The 21,733-nt window shown below is 39.4% G+C and overlaps 1 protein-coding gene across 4 annotated transcripts; it reads right to left on the reverse strand.

Moving 5' to 3' along the window:
- Window positions 1–20,566, reverse strand: LOC149434882 (uncharacterized). 4 transcript variants are annotated; one of them, XM_089663259.1, is made up of 6 exons: window positions 20,458–20,559; window positions 16,691–16,773; window positions 13,902–13,913; window positions 6,993–7,682; window positions 3,875–3,973; window positions 1–3,754 (listed from the first exon to the last, which is right to left on the reverse strand). In XM_089663259.1, exons 2-6 carry the CDS (start codon window positions 16,752–16,754, stop codon window positions 1,992–1,994), a joined length of 2,628 nt encoding a protein of 875 aa, XP_089519385.1. In that variant the 5' UTR covers window positions 16,755–16,773; window positions 20,458–20,559; the 3' UTR covers window positions 1–1,991. The 4 variants fall into 4 exon arrangements, with proteins under 4 accessions (XP_089519385.1, XP_089519384.1, XP_089519388.1 ...); XM_089663258.1 differs by having other exon boundaries at window positions 1–3,973; window positions 20,458–20,566; XM_089663262.1 differs by lacking the exons at window positions 13,902–13,913; window positions 16,691–16,773; window positions 20,458–20,559 and having other exon boundaries at window positions 2,205–3,754; window positions 6,993–7,191.
- Between the last annotated feature and the right edge of the window lie 1,167 nt (window positions 20,567–21,733).

The following is a 21,733-nucleotide window of genomic DNA, read 5'->3' on the forward strand; positions in this document are numbered from 1 at the left end:
TTAAAGGTCAAGAAAAATTAATATGACTATGGACTAATGTCAGGCAGGGAAGCAAAGCAGCTCAATCTTATAAAATACTCCAAAGTAGCATTTTATGTGTGAACAAACTTTTCTTGATTCAGCCGGAGGTACCAGATCATAAATTTTATAGATAATGTTGGCTGAGTTAATTAAAAACTGGAAACACCAGCCATTCTGGCATTTTCTTGGGGTTTCATTCTAGTTTGGACTTTTTCTGATTTGTTGTACACCTCCTCACTATTCACATGCAAATAAAGAGCTCTGTTAAGCCTACCCCATGCATGTAAAACCATCTTTTTACACTACCATCCACAAAAATGTCTTCATAACACCAAAGTATAGAAGGCCCTGCACTTTTTGCTTGCAAATTGAGACTGACCCACTAAAGTTGGGACAGTAAAAAGTTGTGATGTATGCTTAACACTGCCCAGACCTGAACTTTCTGTGCCACTCCTGTATACAAAGGGAAATCGGGGAGCTCAAGTCCATAAAGGGGAAAGTATTGACATAGTCCCAAACAAACCCCAGTGGCTCAAAATTCATATGGTCCCGAAACATTTGGACAAGATAAAGGTGAATAAAGCACCTGGACCATATGGCTTACACCCATATGTCTTCAAAGAGTTCAGCTCTGTTATCTCAAAACCAATCTTTGTTAATTTTATAGACTCTTTAATGACTAATTTAGGCCATTGACAAGATCATTTAGAGTCTGTGACTGTGAAAATGAAAACAAATTTCTTAAGTTTCTTCTTCAGCTCTGTGTTCTATTCTTTTAGTTCTTACACGAAAAGAGGTAACAAAATTTGCACATTGAATAGCAGTAATCTCTGGTTATTGCACTCATTGTATTCATTGCACATCTCCTCACTGCTATCTTGAAGACAGGCAACTATGCACTACTGGAAAATGTTATTGTAAGTAGTTTAAACCGCTTTACTAGTGTTAAGCAAATTTGTAAAAATTCTTCAAAATCTAACAACATCACTAAAATTTTCAGTCTTAATTTAATTGCATCAAGTTGGTTCCATCCCAATTCTATCCTTAACCTCCCTAGTGGTCTGATTATGTCAGTATTTCTGTGCTCAAAGCAGTTCATTTTTTGCATGGAAATATGTCGTTTTTTTATTGTAGGCCTGTAATTTTTAGGAATAACTCACTGAAATCTGTCCGAACAAGAGTCTAGTAAACATCCCGGGTATGTTACAATTTGAAACACGAAATCATAAATTATAATTTAATAAATAATCATAAAAAATAATAATATAATAATAAATATAATTAAATAATATAATCAAACCAAAAACACTGAAATTTGAACTATAGCGCCAAGTTCGCACATCACTGAGCAAAGTCGCAAAATTGTTTTCAGTGTCTGATGACGAATTTCCCCACGAATCATTATCATTCAATTCTGCAAGTGGTTCTAATTTACTATCGCTGTTCTCTAGCTGGTCTAAAACCGCTTTTGACCTAAAGGGACGCTTTTTGGACGCCATGGACATTTCTTAGTTTCCAGGCAGAAAAAACAGTAAAAATGTAGGCAGAGCACGGGACAAAATGTATGTGAAATGGTTTGATACAGTAATGTTTTACTATGTGAATTTAGTGAATGTCACTTTTTGTCATTTTCAAATTTCCCGCTGTTCCATCCTCATACGTCCTGACGTTGCAGGGGACGGAACCCAGAAGACAGATGTTGGCATCCGCCGGAGGACATTACAGGGGACACTGCAGGAGGGACATTGCGGGAGCGCAGGACAAGGTAAGTGAAGAACACATCCCGGAGCAGCGCCGCAGGGTATTCCCGAGTGTAGCTCGGGGTTACCGCTTGTGGTACTGAAACTTTACCCCGAGCTACACTCGGGAATACTGCCAGGGAGGCTACTACTATGCTAATGATTTACTTCTTTTAGGATCCATATATTACTCATGCCTCTGCCTCAGTATATAATGTTGCAGTATGCGACCTACCTTTTGGGTTTATAGTTGTTGAAGAAAGTTTGGTCTTCAGATTTGTCATTTCTAAACACAAACCAAGTATTAACCAATATAACATGCTTTCTCGATTGATCGTCTTCTGCTTCCAGAACCACATGAAGAGGTGTATTGCAAGAGGAATTATAAAGCGGAATGTATAGAAGGTTGGTAAGCTCGGAGTTGCTAAAGATAGATATTGTTAGTTTGATATTTTGAGGGACATTAGGGGGGGGCATTGTGTGTGTGTCCGTAAAATGTGTTATATCAGGTAATGTAGGAGTGGTTTTTGTGTCACTATTAGAAGTACTTGCTTGGGATGAAATGGTTGGTGCAGTAGTTAAAGCCGGTGTTGTAGTTAAAGCCGGTGTTGTAGTTAAAGCCGGTGTTGTAGTTAAAGCCGGTGTTGTAGTTATAGGCGGTGTTGTAGTTATAGGCGGTGTTGTAGTTATAGGCGGTGTTGTAGTTATAGGCGGTGTTGTAGTTATAGGCGGTGTTGTAGTTAAAGGCGGTGTTGTAGTTAAAGGCGGTGTTGTAGTTAAAGGCGGTGTTGTAGTTGGCAAAGTTGTAGTTGGCAAAGTTGTAGTTAAAGGCGGTGTTGTAGTTGGCAAAGTTGTAGTTAAAGGCGGTGTTGTAGTTGGCAAAGTTGTAGTTAAAGGCGGTGTTGTAGTTGGCAAAGTTGTAGTTAAAGGCGGTGTTGTAGTTGGCAAAGTTGTAGTTGGCAAAGTTGTAGTTAAAGGCGGTGTTGTAGTTGGCAAAGTTGTAGTTGGCAAAGTTGTTGTAGTTATAGGCGGTGTTGTAGTTATAGGCGGTGTTGTAGTTATAGGCGGTGTTGTAGTTATAGGCGGTGTTGTAGTTATAGGCGGTGTTGTAGTTAAAGGCGGTGTTGTAGTTGGCAAAGTTGTAGTTGGCAAAGTTGTAGTTAAAGGCGGTGTTGTAGTTGGCAAAGTTGTAGTTAAAGGCGGTGTTGTAGTTGGCAAAGTTGTAGTTAAAGGCGGTGTTGTAGTTGGCAAAGTTGTAGTTGGCAAAGTTGTAGTTAAAGGCGGTGTTGTAGTTGGCAAAGTTGTAGTTGGCAAAGTTGTTGTAGTTAAAGGCGGTGTTGTAGTTGGCAAAGTTGTAGTTGGCAAAGTTGTTGTAGTTAAAGGCGGTGTTGTAGTTGGCAAAGTTGTAGTTGGCAAAGTTGTTGTAGTTAAAGGCGGTGTTGTAGTTGGCAAAGTTGTAGTTGGCAAAGTTGTTGTAGTTAAAGGCGGTGTTGTAGTTGGCAAAGTTGTAGTTATAGGCGGTGTTGTAGTTATAGGCGGTGTTGTAGTTATAGGCGGTGTTGTAGTTATAGGCGGTGTTGTAGTTATAGGCGGTGTTGTAGTTATAGGCGGTGTTGTAGTTAAAGGCGGTGTTGTAGTTGGCAAAGTTGTAGTTAAAGGCGGTGTTGTAGTTGGCAAAGTTGTAGTTGGCAAAGTTGTAGTTAAAGGCGGTGTTGTAGTTGGCAAAGTTGTAGTTGGCAAAGTTGTAGTTAAAGGCGGTGTTGTAGTTGGCAAAGTTGTAGTTGGCAAAGTTGTAGTTAAAGGCGGTGTTGTAGTTGGCAAAGTTGTAGTTGGCAAAGTTGTAGTTGGCAAAGTTGTAGTTGGCAAAGTTGTAGTTGGCAAAGTTGTAGTTGGCAAAGTTGTAGTTGGCAAAGTTGTAGTTGGCAAAGTTGTAGTTAAAGGCGGTGTTGTAGTTGGCAAAGTTGTAGTTGGCAAAGTTGTTGTAGTTAAAGGCGGTGTTGTAGTTGGCAAAGTTGTAGTTGGCAAAGTTGTTGTAGTTAAAGGCGGTGTTGTAGTTGGCAAAGTTGTTGTAGTTAAAGGCGGTGTTGTAGTTGGCAAAGTTGTAGTTGGCAAAGTTGTTGTAGTTATAGGCGGTGTTGTAGTTATAGGCGGTGTTGTAGTTGGCAAAGTTGTTGTTGTGGTTGTTGTTGTGGTTGTTATAAGAGGCACTGGTTCTGAAACAGAAAAAAAAATGTTTACTTGTTTAACATAAGCAATGCAGTAAATACAATTTGTCTTCACTCAATACTGCAGCAGATTCTACTTATTATCTCTAAGTATAGTATCTCCTTTAAGAATGTTAGTTCCCTGGCTGTCATTCTGGTGATTTAGTTTCACAGGATCTCTGATATGAAGCAGGTACAAAAATCAGGAATTCTAAAATTAATTGACAACATACTTGCTTCGTGGTCAGTAAATCAGATGTATTGAAGGCACGGACAAGCAATGGCAATCCCAATATTTTTTTCATAAAAATTCCCTTTGAGTCTGGGTTCAAACATGTGCAAATTCAGATGCATTTTAGAACACGTTGATTCGCATGACATGTAAAATAATATTGTTTTCTATTGTGGCCATTCACATATATGCGGTGCACTCGCAGTGCGAATTGAAAAAGAGTCCTGTCCGATTTTTTGAGCAGTGCGGTGCAGGTCCAGTGCAAATTACAGGCTCATTGACTTGTATAGGAACACTTCTAAATCACACGTCATCAGTTGTGAACACGATTTTAGATAATCCAGCAGTTTTTTTCAGTTTCCCTCCTCCTGCTTCTCCCCTCCTCTCCTGTGTTATAGCTGGTTGTTAAGGAGTGGGCAGGCAAGCCGGTCACCATGTCCTTAACAACCAATGACTCATTAGCTGTCACAGCGTGGTTCCCCGCTGATAGCTGAATGTAAACAAAAATTGTGTGGGCCCCCAATCCATAAGAGGCCCTTATTTGAGCATGCAGCCTGGCAGGCTAAGAAGGGGGGGGGGAGAGTAAGTGCCCCCCCTTCTGAAACATACCAGGCCACATGCCCTCAGCATAAATTGCTATTCTAGGATAGGGGGCTCCCCCCTTCAAAGCACCTTGTCCCCATGTTGATGAGGACAAGGGCCTCTTCCACACAACCCTGGGCAGTAGTTGTGGGGGTCTGCAGGTGGGGGCTTATCAGAATCTGGAAGCCCTCTTTAACAAGCTGGCCCCAAGATCCCAGCTCCCTTCCCTATGTGAAAGAGTATTGTACTTCTACTCATTCACCAAAAATAGTGTCAAAAATAAAAAAAATACAGAGACAGTTTTTAACAAGCCCTTTATTAAAAAAACAATGTCCCCCAAAGTAAAAACCAGCACCAATCATGATGAACGCTGCCACCGCCGACCAAAAAAGAAAAGACCTCTGTACCTGACGCTGGCTCCCACCATCTGACAGCTCCACCACCTCCTGCTCCTAAATAAACTAAAGGGCGGGCCCACCTGATAATGTCACAACGGGGTGGAGGGGGTCACCTGGTGACATCATCAGGTGGCCCCACCCCTTTGTTTATTTAGCAGCAGGAGGCAGAGGAAGTGTCACATGGCAGCAGCCAGTGTCGGGTGCAGAGCTCTTTTTTTTTTCGGTTGGAAGTGGTGGCAGTCATCGTAATAGAGATTGGATTTACTTCAGGGACTTGTCAAAAACTGTCTCTGTGTAATATTCATTTTTGACTTTTTTGTTGTATGAGTAAGGGTACAAAGTACCCCATATTCATTCACATGGGGTGGGTGTGGGCATGCTCACATATAGGTCTGGCATGGATTTTGGTGGATCCCCACACATTTGTTTTACATTTGGGTCTGGTATGGATTTTAAGGGGAACTCCACACCAAATTTGGAGGGGCATGTCATTTTTAAAAAAAATTTGGAGCAGGGTTCCCCTTAAAATGCATTCCAGACCTGAAGGGCCTGGTAAGGATTGGAGGGACCCCTACACAGTTTTCTTTGTCAAGTTTTATTGGCGGCAATTCTTTTGTTTACATTCAGCACTCAGTGGGGAGTCTTCAATTGTTAAGGACCTGGCGAATGGCTTGCTGGCCCACTCCTTAACAACCAGCTATTATGTTGGACGCCAGCAGCCGCCTGCTCCTGAAATTTGTGTTAGAACCTGACCTGCCAATTTGCATTAGAACTGTATCTACATCGCAGCTGAACCACTGAACAACTAATTTGGAAATTCGTACTGAAAACTAACCTGAAAATTGCACTGAACATGTGTCAACCCAAGCTGAGGGAACTTGTAGTAAGAAGGCTGTAGTTGTTTACTATCCTGAAAATCCTAATTGCTTGGCTAATCTAATGACAGTTGTAGCCTACATATTGCTTTAGCTTATGTACTTTAGAGACTGAGAACATGCAACAACTTATATCCAAAGTTTATGTTACGGTCGGTGGAATTATTTACTTTCTAACTTATTAAAGTAAGTCATTGATTTGCCTATGTAGGTCATGGCAACAGATTTGCTTGCAAATAACTGCCTTTCTCCCTTGTTGCATCCATTTAGCAACCCCTCTTCCTCCTCTACTCCAGCTACTCCACTTGGCCACCTGAAATAAGGAAGGACTCATAATGTAAGCTCCAAGGTATGACTTGGACCTTTCACAGGTCTGAGACTCTTGTCCTGCAAATGCTGGATGCCTGAGTGGTCAAGCACATGCGCTGTCTTGTGAGAGGAAGAAGACTGAGTCATATGCTTCCCATATTTGGAAGTAATAGATATTTCCATTCGCTCTCAGCAAACAAAGGAAATATAGGCATGTACAGCTTGGCGTCGTGACAAACAAGTGAATCTGCTGCTATGCCCTGCATGAGTAAAGGATCATTGTAAAGAAATGTCCTCATTCTGGCTTCCAAATCTGTCTTTCATCTTCTCATATTAAACACATATTGATTAGCCTTAACCAAAGAAACAGGGTATCTTGTTCCCAGACTCTCCATAAAATACAGTATTGCTAGAAACCTTTGAGGAGGACAAATGAATGTGTTAGGGGAAATAGCTGATGTATTCTGAGATGCTCTAGGGTTTTAAGAAATGTGAATGACATCAGTTTCTATCAAATGCTGGGTGAACTAACACTTTAATTACTACTTAATTTTGTCTTTTTGTGCAAGTATTAGATGCTGAAGCACTAACCCACACTATTTTGGAAAGATTTTTTAGAACAAACCACTCACCTGTACAAAAGACCGAAGTCTGCAAGCTCCCCGTAAACTTGTAAACATAGTATCCATTGCATTGTTTTGCTTGAATGTTTGGGCCCTGGGTTGGGGTTTTTGAGTTAACCAGAAGAGGAACCGTTGTTATGTTCTGTGAAATATTTGTATGCAGCACTCCAAGAGAAAAAGGTTCAAGAGATCCACATTTCCAGTATCCAGCACTTAATTCCCTCATTCTGAAACCATCTGTATATTTAAACCACCCATAGTTATAGCGATCAGTCTGGATTATCCCAATGGTATTAATTGTGTACAGTCTGTTGGTTGCATTTAAGGTTGTGTAAGAACTACATGGATCAACACATTGTGAAATACCATTTTTACTTACACAGTCCAGTCCAGCAGCACAAGGAAGGGTAGGGCAAGCAACATTTGCATTGTAAGTACACAGGTAGATGCCATTCCTATTAAAGCAATTACGTGATGTGGCACATATGTGGGTATTGGCTTCGCATTCATTAATATCCACACAAGTTTTGCTCTGTTTACGCCAGGTGTATCCTGGTGGGCAGCAGGTTTCATTACAATACACCATGGGAGTACAGTTAAAACCATTTCCAACATATGTTGCTTTGCATGTGCATTTCTTATAATCATCCACAGGTGTGCAATCTGCATTACTATTGCAATATATGCACTCTGTGGCAGCTGTAAAGAAAAAAAAAGGATATACCATATTAAAAAACATTAACTGTATTGCAGATTTTTATATACTTTAGATCCCTATTTGTAAAGCCAGTGAAATAGATTTTTATATCGCAGTAGATAAATACAACATATGATGAAAAATAATGCATCACAGCAAAAAATGTAGTGTATATAAACCCAAAATCTGTTTTCAGTTTGTTTGGCATCACATCTCCTGCAAACCTAATAGGCAGTTCAATGGCCAACAGAAGGGGCTCCCACATCAGCCTGACAATGCTGTTACCAGCATAATTTCTAGGTAAAAAAAAAAACTTTTGTACCCACATTAAGCCCACATCATTGCACATTGAAGTATTCCTCATGTAGCCTCACCAGCTTCCTTGAACTTTAGTTCTGCTTAACAGTACCAGAAGAGAGGAAGAAGTGTCTGTAGCACAGGAGGGGTGGTAGCCATTTTTGTGGAGACTGGGGGAGGACTGGGGCTGGCTGCCTCTCTGGGGCTGGATTTTAGCCCTTACTACTAGATTGGCTGTGAGGAGAGTTCACATTTGAGAAGGGACAAAAAGCATGAAAACTGTGTGTGCTGGGGAAAGGAGGGTTCTATATTCCAGGACCAAGAGTCGGCCTCCTACAGCTCACAAGGGCTATCTATGTTCCCACTAGGCTCCAAATAGATCAACAGGGTCAGAGGTGTATTTCAGCTGCCTACTGTGTGGTGTAAGCAGAGGAACTGTGCTGTGAAACTACAGCCAAGAGAGACAGCCATCCTCTATAGAGAGAGAGTACTGCCTGCTGAAGTGCTGAATACAGAGGCCCCACCATCTGAACTGAGAGAGATTCACAATGGCCTACCAGGGACATGGACTGCAAACTTCATTGAGGGAGATGGGGCAGGTTTAAGAGAGGAGCCCCAGAGTGTTGTGACCTCTCACCTAACCCTCCCAGAAGTGGACTGCTCAATGGAGAACCCGTACCCAGCACCAGTGGTGAGAGGCCTCTGGTCAATTTTGTATGTTTCCAACATGTTGCTATTCTGAGGATCTGAGTGTTAGTTTAAGGGGATCACTATGCCCATTCCATTACCATGGATTATAAGTGTTTACACTTTGAAAGCTCTCCAGAAAGAGTTAGGGGCCCCTGTGTCAGTAGACTGTACATTGCTTTTCTACTGGAATATTTAGGGCCTTAATGCAGTATATCTTCCATACTGTTTGCCTTTCACAGTTCTGTTTTAGAGGGAATTGATTACTACAGTATATTGTTATCTGATGTGCCTTGACATTGCATGAGCCAGTGTTTGATGTTAGTGGTAGATGTTGTGTTAGCTTTGCCATACTATTTTTAACAGCACCTCAATTTGAAGTGCTTGTCAAAGCCCTAATAAATTCCTTTACAGTGTTACTGATCTGTCAGTTAGTTTTGTGTTCAGTTTTGGAAGGGGAACCACTAAATGGGGAAGGGAGAACTCATCATCTCAGAAATTCCCTAGAGAGTCAGTGCTACACTAATAATGCTAGACATATTGCTAACATGGATTGCTATGACTGATTAATAAAAAAAACATGATGAACACCATGAGTTTGACATTTTCAACAACTGAATAGAGGGCAATGTAGGGAGCATCACAACCAGTAACCTTCAGACCAGGGTTGTCAGAACTCCCAAAGTTAATGAAAAAGCAAATAATAAATACATGTGGAAAATTAAATGCATTTAAATGTCAGCTAATCACTGTCTGTAATAAAGACAGTTTCTGTTGTCCATTCAAGCAAGGATAATAATTTGAGGCTGTGTAAAAAGATGTAATGTAATGGGCTGCCATGTGGCAATACTGTCTCATTTCTATTGTTATTTTACAGTCACTCTGATTAAAAAATGCCCAGTCTTCTAATCAAATGCTAATTTTGTCTAGTCTTCTGTTAATATTCTGTGTTAACTCTCAAATCAAGATCCTCTCTATGTGTTTGATTTACTAAAAATGTAGGGTGTATGCCCTTTGCAACTTGAATGGCTACTTAGCTTATTGAAAAATGTGAAGTTATCTTCACTTTGAATACAACATTATGGGGTTGTTTTTAAAAAGCCCATTTTGTGAAGGTCTCACCGTTCAAGCAGAAAAAAAAAAAAAATACCTGCAATGTCTGTTATGTGTGTAATGCCAGTTCCAATCTGTTGCCTTTCAGCAGAAGAATGTAACATTCTTCAATTATTCGAACATAAGAGAAAATAGCTATAAGAATATTAAACCATAAGAGTTGAGGAATATTTGGCAATAGAAAAAATAACCTAACACTATAGGTTAAGAACATTTGACAAGAAGGGGAAATAATATGAAGGAAACCTCTGCACTGGGTGCACAGTCTATGGAGATTCTTGTGCAAATAGCCGAACAAATGGGTGTCAGGTTGAGCAAACCTCCAGCTGCAGTGTGAAGTTAAACATTTAGTAGCACTGTTACTCCAACTGCGAAATGTCACAGTTTCCTACTCAGAGCTCCTGATTGTTAGGGAGTCAGCACTCACCAGCTTCCTAACAACCAGTGACTCATTCCCACAGCACATTAGGCATTCAGCTAGGGGGACAAGCATTGGTCCATCCCCTCCTGAACTATACCAGGCCACATGTCCTCAACATGGGGGGGTTCCTTCCCAGGGGGGACTTCCCTGTCAAGCACCTTTTCCCCTTGTTGATGAGGATAAGAGCCACTTCCCAACAACTGTAGCCCAGTGGTTGTGGGGGTCTATGGGTAGGGGTCTTTAGGATTTAGAATTAGGAAGCCTCTTCTTGAATACGGGGTTTACATGATACCAACCCCTCATGTGAAAGAGTAAGGGGTAACTAGTACTAATCACACACATACACAGTTTTTGACAAGTCCTTTATTTAAAAGTCCCACAATGTAATTGCACTGTCAACCATGTAATCCAACAATGCAGATCCATGTCAATCACAATGACCAATGGCCACTGACCTGCCAAAAGAAATAAACTGCCATTTGCCACACATCCAAACCTGTCACTTGTGTATCGCCATCAATTTTTTTCTTTTTAGAGAGTAGTTGCACTATTGACACTTTACTCATTCGCCTGAAGGGGTGGTATGTGGGGGCCACCCTTTTTTAGAGGAGGCTTCCATATTTCAATAAGCCCCCTGCACTCAGAACCAAACAACCAGGAGTAGGTTGTCCTCATCTACATGATAGCCTCCATGTTGAGGGCATGTGGCCTGGTATGGTTTGGGGGGGAGGGGGCTGCACCTTTCCTGGCCAGTCAGTTTGCATGCTTGTATAATCCCAAATGGATTTTTGAAGGGGCACACTTTTTTATTGTTAGGAATCCCCAGCTGACAACTGAATGTGCTAGGCAAGGATGAGTCACTGGTTATTAGGATGCCAGTGGGTGCTTACTCCATAACAGCAAGGATCCCAGAGTGTGAAGTGAAATATTTAGAAGCGGTACAGCTGGATGTTCACTTGGCCAAACACCCATTAGTTCAGCTGTTCACACTAGAATCTCCATAGACTGTACACAGTGCAGAGGTCTCCCTCTTATTATTTTCCCTTCTGGTCAAATGTTTTCATGTTATTAGCCTATAGTGCAAGCCTATTTTTTCTATTGGTGAATTTTCTTTCACTCTTATAATCAAATTTTCTTATGGCTATTTTCTCTTAGATTTGAATAATTAGAGAATGTTACATTTACCCAGGGAAAGGCAACAAAAGGAAACTGACATTACTGTACACAGATATTAAAAACATTATGGATATTATTAATTACCCTTGCGCAAATAATGAGACACTTGCAAAGCAATCTTTTTATACATAGATCCTCTTTTGTCAAATTAAAAAAATACTGGATTTTTGCTTGCACATATTGTATTCGGATGATTTTAACTTTCCAAAGTGAAAATTCTCTACTCCTTTAGTAAATCAATCCCTAAATAACAGAACAATCTGCAGTAACATTAAGTTGCCTTAGCATTGTATTTTTGTCCTGTCACTGCATTAAAAAATCAAGCATGCAGCACCCTTTGAAAAATTTTGCTCAATAGTCACCATTGTAGGTGCTGCTGGTATCTGACACTTCTGCAGTGCTGGATAGCTTTTTCCTCACTGTGATGGAATAGATGGTGGGAGAGACCACAGTGCCCAGTGAGGGAAACTATTAGACATACCAGGTCTGACATGTCAGATAGTAGGGTGCCTGGAAATCCTAGAAAGCGAAGATTTAACAGACCACCTACCAAAAAGGTAAAAGGTATAAACCCTCTTGCTGCCAATATCATGTGTGTAGATTTGGAAAGCTGAGTGTCCACTTTCTGATGTAAGTGATTCTGGGGCAGGGGCGGACTGACCACTTGGAAACTCAGGCACTGCCCGAGGGCCCGGGGTCAGTAGGGGGCCCCATGAGATGCCCCTGGTACCTTTTTCATAGGCTTTTTTGAGTTTGGGCAAGGACACAGGGGCCCATGATCCCCTTTTGCCTGGGGGCCCCATGAGTTGTCAGTCCGCCCCTGTTCTGGGGCTGTACATCTCCAGGAAAATGTTTTATTTCCTTTGTGCAATTTCCATGGCCATGTAGCCCCAGCAAACAGGGGTCATTGAAGAGGATCTGTCTTGTCCTTTATGCTATTATATAGATGGCTTGTCAGCCCCTATGTAATAGCAACAAATCTGAGTAAAAAAATTAACACACAAGGAGTGAATTACTAAAACTGGAGAGTGCAAACTACTGGCGCAGCTCTATACAGAAACCATTCATCTTCCAGTTTTTTTATTTGTCAAAGCTTAAATGCACAAGCTGAAATTAGAAGCTGACTGGCTTCCATGCACAGCTGCACCAGATTTTGCACTCTCCAGTTTTTAGAAAATCAGACCCACAGTGACAAAAAAAAATTGTAAAGGCTTCTAAAGCATTGCCTATGGACATTTTTGGGTACTAAAATTTGTTGCCATTTCACAAGTGCACGCAATTTGACAGCTTTGGTATCTCTTCACTCCATTCAACCTCATCATTTATATTTTACCAAAAATGATATACTGTGTTGGCGGCACTAAAATTAGCTTCAGTGTATTTTTTTATAAAAATATGTGTTTGATATACTGTTACACTAATATCAAGTGCATAAATTTGTACCTGCTATCAGGGTTTCTGTTTTCAGAAAATAAATATTTTGGGGTTTAAACAATCTTCAGGCCTACAGTATGTATATTTTAGCATGTGAAAAAAATGCACAAACAGCTCTTCCAGCAAAAGGTTTAAAGGATAACTAAACCCAAGAACAAAATTGTAATATATTGTGGCGTACAAGTCCTTGTATGCAGTAGCTGCATTTGTGTCCTTTTCAGGCCATAAATATTTTCAGCAAGTACAAAAAATATAGTCACATCCTATGAGCTGAACTGGAAGCATAAACAAAACCTATTTTCCCTCTGTAAACTACTAATCACCCCCATGTAATGGAGATGGAAAAAGGCAAAAACATTTGAAACCCGGTCTGGGTGCCAACCTTGACTCCCTTCACAAATGCAATGGAAGGGAGCATAGCTATTGAGACAAGTATGCTATTCAAAGGATTGCAGGTGAAAATAAAAGAGAAAAGGTCTGAAAAAAGAAAACTAATAATCACCTCATATAAGCACTTTTTGAGCTGCAATATTTTACCTTTTTTTTGTTTAGATATGCTCAGGGGCGGACTGACAACTCATGGGGCCCCCGGGCAATAGGGGATCATGGGGCCCCTGTGTCCTTGCCCAAACTCAAAAAAGCCTATGAAAAAGGTACCAGGGGCATCTCATGGGGCCCCCTACTGACCCCGGGACCTTGGGCAGTGCCTGAGTTTCCAAATGGTCAGTCTGGATATGCTTTAAGCTGGTTATTTCACGGGGTGCTGCATATTTATTTTTTTACCACACTAATAGGGTCTCTTTAACTTGTCATGTTAGTACTAAATTGTTACTAACACAGTCAATATTGTAATATAACAAATTACATTTTTCAGACAGTCTCATACTGGTACCACAATGAAAAAAAAATATTTCTGTAGTAGACAAGTAACACATAATTCTCCTGCAATGTGGATTCCCCATCTCCTGCTGTATATGTTACTATACTAAATTTCTAATTTAAAATCCAATCCATTTATCCAATGTCAATAGCTGTAACATCTTGACCAGAAACAACAGATTGCCTTTTAATAGACTGAACATGCTGAACTTACCTGAAGAGAAGGCTGAAAAAAAAAAGAAAAACAAATGAGTAAATATGAAAAATAAAACAATGCACATGGTATTTCTTTAAATAATATTTTAAGGAAACATGACAAAAATGGTGAATCCTATTTAATCGAAAAATGTTTATATTGCCTGCAAATTATTTCTCTTCAATGTGGGTTATTTAAAAAGTAAAAAGAAATAGCATACACAATGTACATTTTGTTTGAGGTGGAAGGGGTTAATAGCACACTCAGTGCAATCTTTTCTTTTAATTGGCACTCAGTGTAAATTTTTTTGAAGCAATACAATGTGTCTTTTTATGAAAAAAGTAGCACTAGCAATTATAACTTTTTAAAAATGAAATAGTACCTCACCTATGCACCATGGGCAGAAACTGGGGGTGTAAGGTGAGTAAATTTTAAAACATTTTTACTGTATGTGTGAGTTTTTTACATTTTTAATGTGGTCAAGGTCTTATGATTAATCAGGCCTTGCATTATGATGCATTGTAAACTTTAAAGGATAAGTTCATTTTTAGTAACATGTTACAAGTTACACCCGTATTCACCAAAAAAATGACATGTGTGGAGCATTAAGTGAAGGTTTTCATTCACCAAGGTCATGGTTTATTCTGTAGTAAGTAATCTCATTCAGCTGGCCTTCCTTTTTACAGTAAATTATCCTTGTGTTTAATACATGTTTTTAAGGTTTTTTTTTTTACTCTGCTTTTTAATTTCATTTTTGTGATTGTAAATTCATAACTGGAAATTTTAGGAAAACCCTTACAAAATAATACAAATGACAGTAAAGAACCATGTCAACACTGGAAAAATACAAGGCTTTTTTGTCCACCTTAATCAAGCACATCTATAACTTTAGGTTGAATGTCCCCAAATTATAAAGTTATATTTCTTTTATTCTTGAAGTGGGACTGGCAGTTCCTTGGATAGAATGGAATTCTATTTACGTTAATCAGATTACTTTCACTATAAAATTAACCAAAAAATCATCCTGACAGAATTTGATCAAATATACTGTATATAACTACATAATAAATGGAAACCTCCTAGATGCTTCAGCACACCTTTAAAAGTTATTTGACATTTATTATAATTTAGCACATGATGTTAACAAATTCATTGTGTCATATAATTCCTAAATACCACAATAAAGATATGCAGGACATTTATTATTTGGCTATAATTTCAAATTGATCTGAGTCACACAGATTTATGTACCAGTTGCTGGAGGGGTTTCTAAAAATTCTGTTAACTCTAGCTAAAAATTATAATAGGGAAGAGGAATAACTGCATGAAATGTGGTGGATTGGGAGCCAACTTTGCTAACACATCAAATGCACGGTGTACTCAAAGTTATCTCCTAAACCAATTTTGCAAAGAAAAATGACCCACAACCCAATGGATTATATTTCGCAACTTCAGATTCATATATGTATTTAGGAGTTGGTTGATTAAAAGAAGCTATTACAATAAACTATAAAGAGGTACCTGTGTAGCCCTGGAAAATGAATGCTGCACCCTTTTACTTGTGCCCTGTGTATCAGTCTTCAAGGTAAAAAAAGTGAATAGCTCTGCACAGCCCTAAAATTTTGTTGGTTCTTTCTGTGTACAACTTATTCTGTTGCTCCATTATTGGGGCTCCTGGTTGCCTATGGATCTTTTGTAACTTTTGTTAAAAACTACATAAACATCTCTTAAAAAAAGAAAAGTGAATAGGTCTGCCACATGCTATCTCATAGAAAAAATGGTAAGATGTGAGGCAGACTCACATATTGGCTGTGATTCTAATTAGTGCAGTTGGCGATTTCAGATTAATCCATGTATGTATATGACCCAGGATTAGCGTTTATCTAGAGCCAAAGCTTTTTTTTTTCTTTGGATAGAATGGTGAGGGGTTAGGTTGTTATTGCTGACTGTGCCCCTGCTTGGGAGATTTACTCACTTTTTTGTACTGGGGGACCATTGTCACCAGGACTGAAAGTGAGGAAAATTCAAATTTTGAGTTGTCAACATTACAGGATTGGGGAAATCTACCAGTGAGACTCTTCTTCTGATGACAGCTATCAATTAGGGAATTTACCTCACTTTGTCATATTCATGGTATTTCCATTCAGACATTGGGTAAAAAAGAGGAAATCTATCCAAAGTGTCAAAAAAAAATTACAAAGGTTTTAACAAATTTCTACTCTATCCAAAATTAATTTAAAAATGTGACTGTAGATATAATTTAAGCAATTTAAATGATCATGGTGTATCAGTTTGCCCATATTACTGCAATACATATTAAAAATGGCATATCTCTATCCAAAAAGCTCTGTCTTTTTTAGTATATTGAAGTCTTGTATTGTCAACAATTGCTGTGTTAAAAATATTCTAGGAAATGTTTTTTTCAGCCTTACTTCAAATGTTGCTAAAGGCTTGTTTGAATGGATAATGGATGGTATGCAGATACAATTCATTCCTCAGAAATTCTATGTGCAGTGCTGTATGTTTACAGGCAAAATAGTAAAATGTACATAGCTGTGCAATATGAATAATTTTAAGAAGAGATACATATGTTTTGTAAAAACTACACAAAGCCTTATTTTCCCCCGTGACCCCTTACAAAGAATCTAAGGAAATATATGGAAAACAGTCCTTGAACAAACAGTCAAAAGATAAAGACAAGGCAATTATTGTAGTTTAGTACAACCTAAATAGAACTGGGGTAAGGGCAATACATGTGGCAAGTGCTATTATAAAAAAGTAACAGAACAAAACGTAAATGTACATACCTGTTACAGAAAAACTCTGCTTGATGCAGGAGGCAAGGATCACCAGTCCGAGACTAAACTTCATATTGTCCCTATTAGATTCTCTTCAATGTGTAGAAGAGAATGAAATTTGAATAACATTATCTGTATGTCATTTTTAAGTTGAGCTTTCAAAGTTATACTTTATAGCAAATTTTTAGTGAAGAAGATGCTACCCCTGTTGTGCTGAACATGTTTTCAGAAAGTATGATGGGTAATCCAAAAGTCCATAGTGCATAGAACTTGGAAAGAGTGTGATTTGATAAGGGTGGTGTAAATAAGTAATATTGTATTGTGTTGTTTTTAATATGTACCTGAAAAATTTCAAGTGTCTTCTGTTTGTAGCTTATTTGCAGGAAACAATCAATTCTCTTTCATTAGGACAATACTTTGTATGCCTTTGGTTGTTCCTAGTGCTACTGCCTCTTCCAAAGATTAAAAGATTTACTTGCAAGGAAGGAGTTTTTAAAGTGATGATAAAGTAATAAAGGTTGTTGTGGAGTGGTTTGAGGGTCAAGAGGAAAATGTTTCCTAAATTATATCAAAAAGCTTCAGCATAATTAGAAAATTGCATAAGTGCATTGAAGTTAAGGGAGTTTCCAACGATATATAAAATTTTTTCATGATCCCGTGTTTTTTTTTTCTGTGCGCAACTATGGACTTTTGGATCACCCCCATATATAATATTTACAATACCTTTCTTCTAGTCACTAGAACCAATCAGGTTGTAGGTTTATATTTAAACTGACATGTCTTAATGATTGTGTTGCTTGTAACAGTTAAATTAATATTTTAAACTTTATATCTTTTGTAGTTATACCTGAGGTGATTGTAGCCGTATTAGTTCACTTGCGACAGAAACAATTCAGTACTGTCGGTGATACTTTTTTTATTTGCACTAACATACAATTTTGAGGACAAGCTTTCAGGGAGTGTCCCCTTCTTCAAGGTCCAAGTGAGTACTGCTTGGACCTTGAAGAAGGGGACACTCCCTGAAAGCTTGTCCTCAAAATTGTATGTTATACCTAGTAGTTATACCTAGAATACCACACTTGCTAAACAAATAACAGTATTTCCCCAAGGTATTTAAATACTGCAAGGGAAGCTATGTGCATGCAGTTTGCATGTTCTTGCCATGCTTGCATAGGCTTTCACCTAATGCTCCAGTTCCCTCCTAAAAATACACCATTAGGTTTACTGGTGTCCAACCCAACAGACCCCAGAGTGTGCATGTGCCTGGAAAAGTGTGCAAATGACACTACACTGTAAGCTCCTTCTTAGCCAGAGGCTAATCTATGTATTTCAAAATATTCTGTGAAGCACTGCTTTATATATGTGGGTATGTATTAAAGTTTTGTGACTGAGGACCAATATTATTATACTTATTAGTAGAGATGAGCGAAGTATTCAAAAATTCGATTCGGCTGATTCGCCGAATTTCAGGAAGAAATTCGATTCGATGCGAATTTATTCGCTACAAAGATAACTTATAAAAAGGGTTTCTAGGCTTCAGAGAGCCTTTAAATTAGTGCAGAACACTGTACCTTTAATTTAAATGCCCTTGGAGATGAGGAAGGAGAAGGAGAAAGATGAGAAGAAGGAGAAGAATGAGAAGAAGGTGAAGGAGAAGGATGAGAAGAAGGATGAGAAGGATGAGAAGAAGGAGAAGGATGAGAAGAAGGAGAAGGATGAGAAGAAGGAGAAGGATGAGAAGAAGGAGAAGGAGAAGGATGAGAAGAAGGAGAAGGATGAGAAGGATGAGAAGAAGGAGAAGGATGAGAAGAAGGATGAGAAGAAGGAGAAGGATGAGAAGAAGGATGAGAAGAAGGAGAAGGATGAGAAGAAGGATGAGAAGAAGGAGAAGGATGAGAAGAGGGATGAGAAGAAGGAGAAGGATGAGAAGAAGGAGAAGGATGAGAAGAAGGAGAAGGATGAGAAGAAGGATGAGAAGAAGGAGAAGGATGAGAAGAAGGATGAGAAGAAGGAGAAGGATGAGAAGGATGAGAAGGAGAAGGATGAGAAGAAGGATGAGAAGAAGGAGAAGGATGAGAAGAAGAATGAGAAGAAGGAGAAGGATGAGAAGAAGGATGAGAAGAAGGAGAAGGATGAGAAGAAGGAGAAGGATGAGAAGAAGGAGAAGGATGAGAAGAAGGAGAAGGATGAGAAGAAGGAGAAGGAGAAGGAAAAGGATGAGAAGAAGGAGAAGGAAAAGGATGAGAAGAAGGAGAAGGAAAAGGATGAGAAGAAGGAGAAGGATGAGAAGGAGAAGGAAAAGGATGAGAAGAAGGAGAAGGAAAAGGATGAGAAGAAGGAGAAGGAAAAGGATGAGAAGAAGGAGAAGGATGAGAAGAAGGATGAGAAGAAGGAGAAGGATGAGAAGAAGGAGAAGGATGAGAAGAAGGATGAGAAGAAGGAGAAGGATGAGAAGAAGGAGAAGGAAAAGGATGAGAAGAAGGAGAAGGAAAAGGATGAGAAGAAGGAGAAGGAAAAGGATGAGAAGAAGGAGAAGGAAAAGGATGAGAAGAAGGAGAAGGAAAAGGATGAGAAGAAGGAGAAGGAAAAGGATGAGAAGAAGGAGAAGGAAAAGGATGAGAAGAAGGAGAAGGATGAGAAGAAGGATGAGAAGAAGGACAGTTCTGTGACAGTTTCTGTCTATTTCTGACAGTTCTGGGACATTTCAACTGCTGTATGGAGTGAATGTCCCAGAACTGTCAGAAATAGTCTATTTCTGACAGTTCTGGGACATTCACTCCATACAGCGGTTGAAACATTGTATCTATTTGTTTCCATAAATGACATTCTGCAGATACACTTAGAGGAGCTCTGCAGATACACTTTTTGCCGGCTTGGAATTATTCTTATTTTCATCCTACTTCTTCTTCCTCATCCTCATCCTCATCCTCTTCTTCTGAGGATGAGGATGAAGAAGAAGTAGGATGAAAATAAGATTAATTCCAAGGCGGCAAAAAGTGTATCTGCAGAATAGAGGAGCTCTGCAGATACACTTTTTGCCGGCTTGGAATTATTCTTATTTTCATCCTACTTCTTCTTCTTCTTCTTCATCCTCATTCTCATCCTCTTCTTCTTCTGAGGATGAGGATGAAGAAGAAGAAGTAGGATGAAAATAAGAATTCCAAACCGGCAAAAAGTGTATGTGCAGAGTTCCTCTATTTCTAACAGTTCTCTGACAGCTCCTTCACATGTACAGCGGTTGAAACATCTGTATCCTAAATGGAAACTAATAGATACAATGTTTCAACCGCTGTACATGTGAAGGAACTGTCAGAGAAATGTCAGAAATAGCGGAGCTCTCTGCAGGGACACTTTTGCCGGCTGATCGGGAAAAATTCGATTCGCGCACCCGAAGTAGGCAAATTTTCAGATTCGACGCGAATCGAATTTTTCCTGAAATTCGTATCGAATTCCGGTTCGCCTGGTTCGATTCGCTCATCTCTACTTATTAGCATTGTCTAGTATCTATACAATGCCAACATATTATGTTCTTACACCTTATACAGTAAATATTAACAAAGAACAGGAATTTACACAAGAGGAACATTTCAGAATGCATTTTATCAACTTGAATATTATATTTTACATACTAATTCATTTTCCTAGAAAGGAACATCCTTACTAAACATTACGTGAACAGTCTTGCAAATATGTACATAAGGAATATTCTATTAAAAAAATCATGATCAAGCACATGCTTCATATAAAAAGGACCAGCATCCATTCACAGATCTTACCTTATCCTGTTATATTAGTATAGTGAAGTTTAGTCTAACTCACAGGATTGTTCTCAGGGCTTTTAAAGGTAACCTGAACTCATCAAGGAAGGTGTGGTATGTATCTTGCCTCACGTGGGTGTTTGATGAAGCCTCTGGTGTTATGTCTTCTAAATAAGGCACATGAAATTATTACTTACTGGTGACTTAGCATTCTTCTAAGAGTATCTTAACATTCTTTTAAACTACTGCTCAGTGTTCTGTTTTGGAGATAACTGATGGCTGTTTTAGTAATTTGCATATTCAATAGAATAGAGCTGGAATTTTTGCTAGATGTGAGAAAGTACTGCATGGTTTGGAATGTTGGGGTGAAAAAATGAACACATTGTTAATGGATAACAAATATTTTCGAGTTAAAGAGGTAATAAACTCTTGTAAAAAAAAAAGTTTTCCCTTCCAAGATAAAAGCATAATGTGCTAGTATGCATCTTATACTAGCACATTATGTGAAACTTACCTTAAAGCGAAGCCCTCCAAGGGCATTCTGTCACCGCTGACAGGGCTTTCATCTTCACTTGGTCTTTCTTTTAGGTTTGCCAGCTCCAGTGGCTTGAATGGCCGAGCCACGATGACGTCACTTCAGCTCATGCATGTAGGAGTCACTTTTTATGTCCCACAGTTCTGAAGGAACAGCATGGGCATATTCTGGGTTTCCTGAAGGCCATCGACAGAGTGCATGTTATCAAGCTCTTTTGTCCCAGCTTCCTTCTGCCTGTGATCCACCATTGCTAAAGTTAGTAGATCCCTGGTAGGGCACTCACTGTGTAGAAGTGGCGAGTATAGGGTTTTGCATATCCAGAATGCAGGAGCTGCTGTGACCTTGTCCAGATTAAGGGCATTATGGGCCAAATGAGGACTTTGGTGGGTCTTTTTATGGAAATCGATAAAATAAAAATACATGCAATTTTTTAATTAAAAAAATGTAATTAAATTAGGGAGGGGGGTGAGAGAAATTGGGGGGGTGAGAGAGGGAGGGAGGTGAGAGAGAGAGGGGGTGAGAGAGAGAAGGGTGTGAGAGAGATGGAGGTGAGAGAGAGAAGAGGTGTGAGAGAGGGGGGTAAGGGGGATGGTGAAAAGAGAGGGGGGTGAAAGAGAGGTGATGAGAGAGAGAGGGGTGGATGAAATGGGGAGTGAAAGAGGGGGGTGAGAGAGAGGTGGGTGGTCAGTATGTCTTCTATTGTGAGCTTCTGTTGACAAATGGTTGGTTCACCCTGCAGCACCTCACTACTCAGCACAT

This window comes from Staurois parvus, unplaced genomic scaffold (assembly GCF_062004578.1).
Source record: "Staurois parvus isolate SC_StPar_1 unplaced genomic scaffold, SC_StPar_1.0 ptg001643l, whole genome shotgun sequence".
Classification (NCBI taxonomy): Eukaryota; Metazoa; Chordata; class Amphibia; order Anura; family Ranidae; genus Staurois; species Staurois parvus.

Bases quoted from the DNA above. Each gene is read 5' to 3' on its own strand.
- LOC149434882 (XM_089663258.1), bottom strand. From the start codon at position 16,754: ATGAAGTTTAGTCTCGGACTGGTGATCCTTGCCTCCTGCATCAAGCAG. The intron at 3,974-6,992 runs GTGAGTGGTTTG...TTTCTGTTTCAG, and splicing joins GACTTCGGTCTTTTGTACAG to AACCAGTGCCTCTTATAACA.